The sequence below is a fragment of the Musa acuminata genome, chromosome BXJ2-4, assembly GCF_036884655.1.
Source record: "Musa acuminata AAA Group cultivar baxijiao chromosome BXJ2-4, Cavendish_Baxijiao_AAA, whole genome shotgun sequence".
Classification (NCBI taxonomy): Eukaryota; Viridiplantae; Streptophyta; class Magnoliopsida; order Zingiberales; family Musaceae; genus Musa; species Musa acuminata.
In genome coordinates, this window is record NC_088341.1 from 26,203,516 (window position 1) to 26,214,862 (window position 11,347).

The 11,347-nt window shown below is 37.8% G+C and overlaps 2 protein-coding genes across 5 annotated transcripts; one reads left to right on the forward strand and one right to left on the reverse strand.

Moving 5' to 3' along the window:
* Positions 1–1,747: 1,747 nt before the first annotated feature.
* On the reverse strand, positions 1,748–2,380 carry LOC103981896 (uncharacterized). The gene has a single exon (XM_009398653.3). It carries the CDS (start codon positions 2,297–2,299, stop codon positions 1,865–1,867), a length of 435 nt encoding a protein of 144 aa, XP_009396928.2. The 5' UTR covers positions 2,300–2,380; the 3' UTR covers positions 1,748–1,864.
* A 1,128-nt stretch (positions 2,381–3,508) lies between these two features.
* Positions 3,509–9,785, forward strand: LOC135585737 (uncharacterized). 4 transcript variants are annotated; one of them, XM_065104343.1, is made up of 4 exons: positions 3,509–4,510; positions 9,214–9,318; positions 9,402–9,506; positions 9,619–9,785. In XM_065104343.1, the coding sequence occupies exon 1, from the start codon at positions 3,575–3,577 to the stop codon at positions 4,436–4,438; it is 864 nt and encodes a 287-aa protein (XP_064960415.1). In that variant the 5' UTR covers positions 3,509–3,574; the 3' UTR covers positions 4,439–4,510; positions 9,214–9,318; positions 9,402–9,506; positions 9,619–9,785. The 4 variants fall into 4 exon arrangements, with proteins under 4 accessions (XP_064960415.1, XP_064960414.1, XP_064960416.1 ...); XM_065104342.1 differs by having other exon boundaries at positions 9,402–9,785; XM_065104344.1 differs by lacking the exon at positions 9,214–9,318 and having other exon boundaries at positions 9,386–9,506.
* The last annotated feature ends 1,562 nt before the right edge of the window (positions 9,786–11,347 follow it).

Genomic DNA, 11,347 nt, shown 5'->3' on the forward strand with positions numbered 1-11,347 from the left:
TTGCTTTTGCATCGCCAAGAAGGAACCAATTTGTCCACCCTATTTAAATTTATAATTGACAATCACGTTGCTGTGTATATTGTTTATAAACAGGAGTTGAAATAAACAACTTTTCCACAAAACAGAAAGATGTGTGGCCTTAGTCAGACTCGTGAACTAATTAACCAACATATAACATGCATGCCAAAATGAGAAGGACCCAAGAACTCTTTCCATAAATCAGTAAAGAAAGTGCAAGGAGATGTTAATAACCAAAGCAATGTATCTGTCAAAAGCCTTCTCCAAAATATAAATTAGTCCCGAAAACCCTGTTCTGATACAAAACATAGACAAGAAGAAAATTATCAAATCTCAGAGATGGCATAGAAAGCACCATGTGTATACAACAGGCCTCAAGGCAACATAAATGTGCTTGTTACAACATCTATCAGAACTCACTAATACAGGCTTATTTGGGAACAGTAGAGGCTCCTAAACATTCTCACCAATGAATTAATGTGATCTGATCTGATTACATTAATGGTTCACATCTTTGCATAACTCAATTCTCAAAGAAAATAAAAAAAAAGAAAAAAATAACAGTATCGTATAACCATTCAAGTTGGTTTACAAACCACTTTTGTCATGCAAGGAAAATATACTGTTTCTGTTTTGCCAGAGGACCTTTTAATTTTTTAAAATCAAGAGAACCTATTAGTTTTGTATTATAAAAACTCTATGCAGAAGTAGCCAAGAATACCAGAATGAATACTCCAAAGGACTCATCAAAATTGATACTCGAGCAAAGAACTAAAATCATGATCCTGTTCCAAGTTCCTACGTCCTCAGTAATATAAGCTGGTTAGAGTCTCTAATTAGCAACCAAGTTGGTACATCCCAATTTTGGGAGCATATCTTGAGTTTGATGGGTAGAATGGTTCATTGTGTCTCAGCCTCAATAGTGCCTAAACTACAATATGCTGGTCAGAGATCAGATACGAAATTAGAGCAACATAATTTCTTGACTTTAAGGCCAAGCCCAAAATGATGGGAATAAACTTAAACGAGTCCCAGTCCTTACTGCCTTGGAATTTTGCTGTGGAACAACAACTGCATTTGTATACTAATTAAATACAGGTGTCAAATCCAAATCAAATGTTTGTACCACCAAAATACCATAGAATTTTGCTGCCGAACAACAATTGCTAGACTAATCAATTACATGTGTAAAACCCAAATCAAATGATTCTATTTCCAAAGAATGACATACAGTTTCTGCTGATCTCCAGAAGGTTAGTAAAGCATTGGTCCTCCATGCGGTGCATATCCATTCACTACCACCAAAACAACCAGCTTCCAGAGTCCATTCTAACACACAATATAACCAATAGCAACAAAAAGTACCAAATCAATCCCCAAGCCAAGAAGTAAATCTTTAATGGATCTATATCTGAATGTTCTCAAACTATAGAAGGTCCACTTAATACCAATCTTTCCCCAACAAAGATAGCACAGCTTTGCTTCTGTGTGAAGAAGTTTGTAAACCAATTTGGTAAACATTGTCTTGCAGTTTGCTTCCCAACAGAAGTTTAAAATGACATTTCTTACATCAGCGCTACCAGATAAAAATGTGCGAGTTAACGAAGATTATGGAGTAAGCTGATTAAAACCCTTTTCTTAGTTGATTAAGGAACGTCCACCCAAAGTGCAACAAGGATCTTTAATTAGAATCTATAGATATAATTTATCTATGAACAACTTTCTCAAGGCAAAAAAAACCCCAATTCCATATACTTAAAGCAAAAAATGACGAATCACACCATCCAATTGGTTCCTGCGTGGGAACTACTCCTATTCACATAGTGAGAGCACATCAGGATATAAATCAAAGGAGGGTGATCAGTATGATAAGGAGGAGAGCGGCGACGAAGGAGTACTTGACGGCCGCAAGGAGGATAGCAACGGAGATTACGAAGAGCTGGAAGAGGACCTGGACGCTGGCCCAGGTGAGGAGGCCGGTCAACGCGACGGCCGCAATGTTCTCGGGGTCAGGGGACAGGAGATCTCGCCACCGGAGGTTGAAAGCCGGCCGCTGGCGGTCCCTCCCCAGGTCCACTCCGCCGCCGCCGTCGTCGTCCTGCTTCAGCCCGTTTCTGCCCTCCGCTGCCACGCGGAAGAGGGCCCTCCGCGCCTTGGCATCCCCCTTTGGCCGTCGCTCGAGAAGGACACGAAGGGACGTCGGATTGCTGTACACCGCAACGCGGACTTGGCCGGGGATGGGAAGAAGGCGCGAGGGAAAGAGTGATGAAGCGGAAGCCATGCCAAGGCATCGACGGAGACGGAGTCGAGTGATGGATGTATAGGGCTTCCAACAACCCGACCATGTTTGGGTGATGCAAATGTGAGCTGAACATGGACCAGAATTTTGACCCCTCAAGCCATTTAGCTAATTGATTCGTTATCCTATTACTGGGTCAGACCACTATTTGACTCAATTTGTGATTGAAGGACACAAATCTTGTGCACCATTTAATGTGATTTCCAATTACATTTGCATGTTTGATTCTGATTTTTTTTAATAATCTATATAAACCTACCGTAAAAAATCGATCGAATATCAACTCAAATCTTTCTTATTATTTGTTCCAAATGTATTTACATTAATTAATAATTAGAATTAACGGAAACACAAATTACTTTTTCTCATCTAATAATTTTTGTTCTTTCACCTCCATCGGTAATTCCAGCTGTTAAGCGCTTCTTCTCTCTTTCTCTCCTTTTGACTTCCTCTCCCTTCAACCTTTTATCTCCCTACCAAAACAGTTCTTTTATTCTCGTCACCTTTAGTCAAAAATCTTCGTAGGGTCGTTATATTCGTTGGTATATTTTTTATTATAATTTATTATATTAACATAAATCACACCTTCATTATACATATCTTATATGATATATCCTTATCATACAATTACGTTGGACAAATTATTAAATACTATATTTATAATTGGACTAATGTAACTGTCTTTTAAATATTATAATGTATTATCTGATTTGAATAAAATTTTATGTGTTTATCTTTATTAAGATATCTTATTGATTAACATATTTTTACATAAATGATTAGTCTCGGGTTTAAATGCACACTTCAGTATCCTTTTTTACTATAATAAATTATTTTTAATTTTTTTTGAAAAAAACACGTTTAATATGTTTAGTTTTATAAAAAAATAAATACAATATATATTTTATTTTAAAAAATGCCATTCATTTTTTTAAAATAAAAAAGTAAGATTTATAAATGGCTTAACGTAAGTCAGCGGCTTAACAGAATTCAAATTTGGTGTTCGTTTGCGTCAACCTGGTTCCTTGTGACACGAGTGAGCGGGACTTAGAGAGTGCGCCCGAGTCGGTGCGTCGGTATATGACCTGCCGCGGTGGACGCCAAGACCCACCGCGGTCTCCCCCCTCTCATCTAGAGTTTTTGTGGACGATGAGCCCTCCACGTGTGCGCGTGAGGAACTCGGAGTCGGGACTTTCCCGTCCCCGAACCCCGACCCCAACCCCAACCCCCAACATCCAACGAGCCCAGGAGACCGCGATGGCGAGCCGTAGCGGTGGCGTCGGTCGCGGCCGGGGTGGCCGAGGCAACCCACCCGGTCTCGGCGGTGGGATCGCCCCCAGGGAGTGCGAGTGCTGCCGGGCGGCGGCCGGCATCCCCTTCTGCCGCGTGGAGTGGTCTTTCCTCTGCGCCGGCTGTGCAGCCGGCGTCCATGGTCAGAGCTGGATCGTCGCCGTACCTCCTGGCCCGAACCCTGGCTCCAATCTCAATCCTGTTGCTCCCAGCGCTTACTCTTTGCCTTATGCTTGTCAGTACCCCTGCCCTAATTCTAACCCTAACCCTGGGCCTCCTCCGCCTCCCCTGCCTACCGCTGTCCCTCCTCCTAATCCGTATCCTAACGCTAATCCTAGCCCCGGAACCAATCTCAACCACGTGGTGCAGTTGTCGTCGGACGAAGACGTTGCGTCCGCCGGTGAGGACGGCGACGGTGGCAGCAGCCGGAAACGTCGGCGGGCGTCGGCGGAAGGAGAGAGTTCAGCGGAAGCCAGCATGATGAGGGACAAGGAGATGCGGAAGAACCGAAAGTCCCGGAAGGTTCATGCGGACATGAAGCCAAGGGTCGATGGGAAATCTGTCGATACAGCGGATTCTTCTGGGGCAGAAGGGGAGGCTGGTGCCAGGGGAGAAGGAGAGCCTGATAGCGGTGGGGATGAGGCGCGAGTGGACTCAAGCGAGGATGCGAGGACCGATGCTGTTGAGGAGTTGACCGATCTCGGTGAGCAGCTAAGACCAGTGGAGGCAGGTGAGATGGTAGCCACAAGTCCGAGCTTTGAGGTGGAGCAGTTCGATGAAGGAGTGGATTTGGGGCAGATTAATGCTGGTGAGGAAGTGGGACTATTGTGAATTTCATCATGAGCTTGGGCTTGTTCCTTAGATTTGGGTTGCTTGTTGGAGAAAAGATTTTTTCCCAGATAGGTAAGCCATAGCTTTCCCTTGTACCTCTATTCTTGAAATTAACAATAATTGCTGGTGCAAACTTTTAGGATCTGTTTGACCTTTCAGATGGTAGGATGGGATTATGTACAGTGTTGTGCTTTGCTTAAATATGATCTCTTGCAAAGGTTTTTTTTTTCATTGCTTGTTTTAGTAGAGCAGGTTTGCACGCACAAGCAAGCTTTACTATAATCCTCCTCCTAGGGATGATGCTTGAAAGAAGCATACCATTGGAGAGGTGAATGATACTATTTTCAATCATGAGGAAGCCTCTCAGAAGAAGTTATATCTATGTATATTAATACACTGTTAAATTTCTTATTAATTGACGTTAATTTGCAGGTAAGATTAACCTACAATGGACCAAAGAATTTTGTTCAGGAACTGGAATTTCAACTTAGCTTGATTTTACCATTTAACTCTGCAGTCCTATTTTAGGAGTCCTATTTTATTTATAAATACTGATCCTGTTGGGTCAACAGCATGCTAGATTTCAAATGGATGGTTGATTCCATCCCATTTATTTGGTACTCTGTTTATAATGACGGTGAATCGATAATAATATCTTGAATGACTAATAGTTTATCTCATATTCTGACCCGGTAAATTTTTGATAGAATATGCTATATCAAACTGATGCTTAAAATCATGAATGAAATAAATTATATTTCAATAATTATCTTATTTGGTAAGCTTTTTGTTGTCATTAAATGCCTTTATTTTATAGTTGAACTGCACAGGAACAGCTAATTCTTCAAAATTGAATAATTTGCTAAGAAATACATAGAACTAGAGTCTTTCAAGGCTTTTTTTTGCCAATTTTATTATAAGTAGCTTAAATAAAATGAACTAAGCAGTAACTTAAGTTGCTGCTGTCTCTCTGTTCTCCCAGCTGAACATTCTTTTTGGAAGTGCATCAATGTCTGACATCCATAAGAATTCCCAACTCTTGTTTGGCACTGACAAGGATCCAGTCTCTGTCCTGAACGGAGTGATTGGGAACTCATAAGTTCTCTTTCTGCTATCGGCTGGACTTATAGTCTGCTTGGACAAAGGACTAGGTCATGCTGGACTTGAGTCTTAGACTTCTTGGACAAAGGACTTAGTCAGCTAGTCCAGAGGTCTAGATGGACCTGCTGCTGTAGGCTCAAATTTGAACAGACTGTCATTGTTGTTATTGTTGGACTTATTTGAGTGACATGATTGTTGTTGCTTTCGTGCAGGATATATTTGAGGCTAATAGCAGTTGTAGACACTTGATTGATTCAAATCAACTTATGAACTGATTAGTTTGATCACATGCACCATAATAGATGCCAATCCATATCTGATCCATTTATATTGAAATCGTTGGATTGGGTCAATATTGGTGACATTGGATTATAAATTCTATCAATATGACAATATCTACTTTCAAACTGATTAGATAAGGTTGATTGACATGTGAGAAGAAGTGCAGTTAGAGAAGAGGAGAAATGAGAGAGAACTCCATTGCCACACACCCCCCCCCTCTCTCTCTCTCTCTCTCTCTCTCTCTCTCTCTCTTTCTCTAAGATTTTTAATGTTTTCTAGCTTTTAATTCACTTCTTGAATGAAACAGAGGTCACTTGATATAGAGAAATCAGATCCTAGTAATCCCTAGGGTTCCAAACAGGGATTTCAGTGGGGTTTCCCTTGATATCCTAAGATGTCACCGATAATACTTTATTATCGTTACTTAGAATTTAATGAAACCTAGGTATTTGAGTCATCAGGATGAGCTTGGGATGTGGAAATCTCGGGGTTTAGGGTTTTTAAAATTGTAAGATTGTAAGATAAACATAAGTATGCATGAAATTGTTTAAAACTAAAATATGAAATTCCAGGTTGAGATTTATAACATAGTCAAGCAGAAAAAAGAGAAAATTTGGAACTAAATCCCTTGAAATCCTAGGATTCACCCAACACACCCTCTTACCTCCACCTTGACAGTTTAAAAGTTTCAGTTATGTGTCTGAAACTTGAGGTATTGTTGGCCAGTCAGTTATTTGTGAATGCAACCATGGTTCGGTGAGTAAATTCTTGTCCAAAGAAAATATGCCAGTGAGTCCCTTGCTAAACAAAAAAGATGCTTAATTTTTGAAATTCTAGGTTGGATTTACAAAATGTGGCCAAACATAGGATGAGAGTTTCCATTGTAACTCAGATCCCCAATTGAAAATTTTGAAGAAACCCAATAATTCCTAGTCCCCATACCAAATGTGGCCATAGGTTGTTCTTATTCCAATTCTTGATCTTTAAACTTTAGCTGATTGGAGAGGCACCCATTTTATTTCTTGTCTTACTTGCTGTTCCACACCCTTTTCTCTCTAAAACAGGCAACTTCTACCAATTCCCTTTTATGAATATTTGTGAAAGGATAGAAGTATATAACATACAAAAGTGGAAATAAAAGTTGGAGGGTGTCAAAACGTGAAGGTATTACGAGAGTTGAGGTAGGATGCCCTCTTTAACTCGATTGATCCGTTATATCATGAGAAATAAGATATCTGGGGAAATCATCTGAGAATCAACAAATTGGTGATTTAAGGGAAAATCAAGATATCCATTTTTTTCGAAAATATGAAACTAGTGAAGGCGTGTTTTTTGTGAGCTTTATTTTCAGGTTTTGGCCTTTTTTTTTAACAATAGAGTTGCTCCTTTGTGACTTGGACGACTAAGAGTTGAGTCACAAAAAGAGCATCTCCATTGTAGTGATAAGGATGTGCATTGTGGGAGTTCATGCAACAAACTGTATGTTTCCATGAAGTTTTTTTTGCATAAACTTGTTCCATAATCCTGTCATCTAAGTAACAATATTTATTGGCCATATAACAATTTTGACACATCAAATTATGTAATATGGACTCCCATGCTTAACATACTTTTGGTGGAGATATTAAATTCATGCATAGCTCTCTCCTATTTATTTCCTCTCTTTGTAATCTTGCTATATGCAAAACAGATGCCATTGATTGTGAATGCTTGAAGAATTTTTTAAATATGTTATAGTTTTATTGTTCTTCTAGCGCAACAAAGTTCCTACATCGGGTGTCTATTCACTGATGAGAAGCATTATGGCATTATCAGACAGGCAAGCTAAAGCAAATGCATATCAGCAATCAGCATGACATCCAAACTTGCATCGACTTTTTCTCTCCTCATTAAGAGGAAACATTTATGTTACTTTGTTCTTTTCAATTTCCTTTATAGATGAAAGTTATAAAACTTCAGTTTCCAAGGTTTTCTTACCATTCCTTGAAGAAAAACCACACCATTGTATTGCAGCATCAAAGCCTTTTTGTAAACCATGTCTGAAGATATTTGTCTTTGGTTGTTGTAGTTTTATAAGTAAATTGTTCAGGGCTTGTTGTGATATGAGAATTTAATGATGTCCTTACTAGAAAATAAAAAGCAGCAGCTAGTATGTGGTTTCAATGTCCTTATATTGCTGTCTTTTTTCTGTTGTTACAGTGATTCTTTTGGTCATCATGGTCAGTCGGTTGGCTTGTTAACGCTATTGAATATGTACATCGAACGTGTAGTAATGTATCACTAAGATTGCTGTCTGGTACTGTTTCACTAGGATTGTAGTGATGAACATAAATTTTTTGTTTTTGATCTGTGTTGTTTCAGATTTATTGTGATTTGGAGAAACTTTCTTGAGTTAAATATTTTTGAGGAGTCATGGCAGTTTCCCATTGTTTTCTGACACCTTACTTTTCTGGATGCTATGTTTATATATTAGTCTAGCCTTGATGGCACTTCTTTTCTTATTGTGGCATTCAAGTTTATGAAATTAGAAAATATAAAGCAGCCAGTATGTGGTTTCAATGTTCCTTATATTGCTACCTTCTTTTTGTTGTTACAGTAATTCTTTTGGTCATCATGATCAGTTGGCTGGCTTGTTTAACATTATTGAATACGTAATGTGCGGTAATGTATCCCTAAGATTTCTGTTTCACCGGGATTGTCATGACTTCTGTTTCACCGGGATTGTCATGACGAATATAAATTTTTTGTTTTGATCTGTGTTGTTTTAGATTTATTGTGATTTGGAGAAACTTTCTTGAGTTAAATATTTTTGAGGAGACAAGGCAGTTGCCCATTGTTCTCTGACACCTCACACTTTTCTGGATGCTGTGGTAATATATTAGTCTAGCCTTGATGGCACTTCTTTTACTTGTTACAGCATTCAAGTATAGGAAATAAAATGGTTGCCACTTAGTGACTGGCTAGTGTAGGTTTTACATGGGTATGATAGATATGGAATTCTGTTTGTAGTAGAAATAGCTTAGGCTCCAAGAGAACATCGAGCAAAGTTTGCCTAGTTTGCACCTTGACTGAGAAGATTGGCATCTGACTCAAAGCAACGGAAAGGATGGAGCTCAATGTAGCAACTAGACCACAATGAAGTCCATTCTATATATTTGGTTTTCTTTAACTAGCATATTTGATGGCTTGAAATTGAAGAGATTTAGATTCTATTCCATTGAATAAAGGTATGAGATAGCTTTAATACTTGATTAAATCATCTATGTTCTTTTCCTTTCTTGTGTGCTTGAAAATCTGCTACGGCAGCAATAAAGTTTGGAGTAATCATGTTTGTAGTGTGTTGGTTTACTAGCCAAATTGAAGTTCTATCTGTTGCTTGGACTATTTCAAAGGTCTCTTGCTCTTGTTGCTGATCTTATGTGATGTGGAAATCATTAGCCCAAGTTTTGTCAACTCGGTGATCTTTTATTTTTCCTACATGGCCATCATCTTGGCAGGTACTGATACTCTCATCGTTGCAACTCCCTTTGCTAATCCGACTTTGTATTTTCTGTTCTTGATCAGCTTGGGTTGTTTTTAGGTGTTGACAGTATGGCTACGCTGATGAAGGACAAATAGGGCTGCTTTCCTGCCATTCTTACCGAATACATGGAACTGGCAACAAGGAGGAGAGCTCTCCTTGAAGGTCTTGCTGCTTGATGCAATCTCCCGAATCTTCTATACTAATGCTGTAGACTATGGAGTACCCCTTTTCCTTTTTATATCATTGAAAATCTCATGGAGGATGACTGCTGTAGGTGAGAATTGTGGAGAATTGAATTGTAAAGCGAAGCCATAGTCATTTTGACTTCCAAGCTGTGTTGAAAGATTTGGATCCATATGACTGCCAACCAAGACCTTAAGGATGATGACAGTCTGTACATACAACAAACTATATAGGTGGATGACAGAATCCATCATGGCATGTCCCTCCTCGTGTGATTAGAGTGCTGGTGGCACAACATAACTCCCCTGAAGAGGGTAAGCTCAGTTCTTCCTTCACATGACTGGATTACCCCACAGGGCTGCAACTGGAACCAAAATGGTTCAGGCAAATCCATGATGTTATACCTAGATTTTGTGTTTCCTTTCCAGTTTGGACACAATTCTTCTGAGTTAGTCTGATTTTGAGTTCAGTAAAATTATTGTCAAGAAGGAATAAAAAATAAGTTTCATAAATTATATTCGGTGTGAAGTCGAAAAAAACCTCATACAACACCTTGGACATAGTTTCTTATTATTGTGTATTTGATGGAATACTTTGGGAACTAATAAAAAACTAGTAGTTAGAATGAGTGAAAATTGAAATTCCTAAACATGATGTTTTAAGAGGCAAATTGAGTTGTCGTGAGCGAGGAGATGTAAGAGTTGAAAGAATGTACAATATTCACGGAGTAAAGAGTTATGACATGAAAAAGAATAGTCTCATGGTCTTGATTTCTACTGGTTGAAAAGGTGCGCAATGATTCTAATACATATGTGACCTTTATGAAACGATCTCCTTTAGAATATGTCACTAAATGGCCGCATTCTATTGTAATCGTATAAAGTTCAAGGGACATTAACTCCTATGGGATATACCTTATAGTCTTACCAACACTTAGGTCATAATTATAATAAAATAATCTTCTTAATTATAGTAAAGTTGTTGTACCCAACAAAATACATTCTCTAAAATTTGTTTGAAATGTTAAGCTTTCTTGACTTGTTCCTTTAGATACATAGAACGAAGAATTAGCTTAGACGTAAAGTTGTTGTACCCAAGTGGAATGTTCCTTTAGATGCACAGTAGTATAGCAACGAAGAATTAGCTTAGAGGTAAAGTTGTTATACCCAAGTGAAATGTTCCTTTAGATACATAGTAACATAGTAACGAAGAATTAGCTTAGAGGTAAAGTTGTTGTACCCAAGTGAAACTTTTAGATGGAGTGAGAGGAGAGCGAAAAAAAAAAAAAGTGGAGTATAAGGAGAGTGAAAAAAGAAACGGAAATAAATGAAGTATATTTTATTTATAGTTAATTCAAGCAGTAAAAGAAAATAATTTCCAAAGGAAATATTGTCCAAACCGTGATTTGGGGAATACTTTTTGTTAAGGTGATTATTAACATGGCATACTTGTTATTTGACGTACATGTACTAAAGGATAATTATATTCTTATCAAAATCATATCGTCACTTTGGTAGCTATTAGTAAAATAAAATTTAAAGATATAAGTTTCAAATAATATTTATTAATTTTTTATAAATCTAATTTATACAAAATTAACTTAATAATACTAAAATAATAATTATAATAATTATTAAATATTAATCAGCTAAAAAAATTTATGATAACTATAATCATGATAAAACATAAATCATACTCTTATATAAAAAATAAATATTATTTTATAATTATTAAATATATAAATAACTATATAAATATCTAAGAATAATAATTAGAATTTAGGGATCATAAACAAAAATTTACTAATATATCATATTAGA

Excerpts from the sequence above, each read along its gene's own strand:
- LOC103981896 (XM_009398653.3), bottom strand. The coding sequence starts at position 2,299 with ATGGCTTCCGCTTCATCACTCTTTCCCTCGCGCCTTCTTCCCATCCCC.
- LOC135585737 (XM_065104342.1), top strand. The coding sequence starts at position 3,575 with ATGGCGAGCCGTAGCGGTGGCGTCGGTCGCGGCCGGGGTGGCCGAGGC.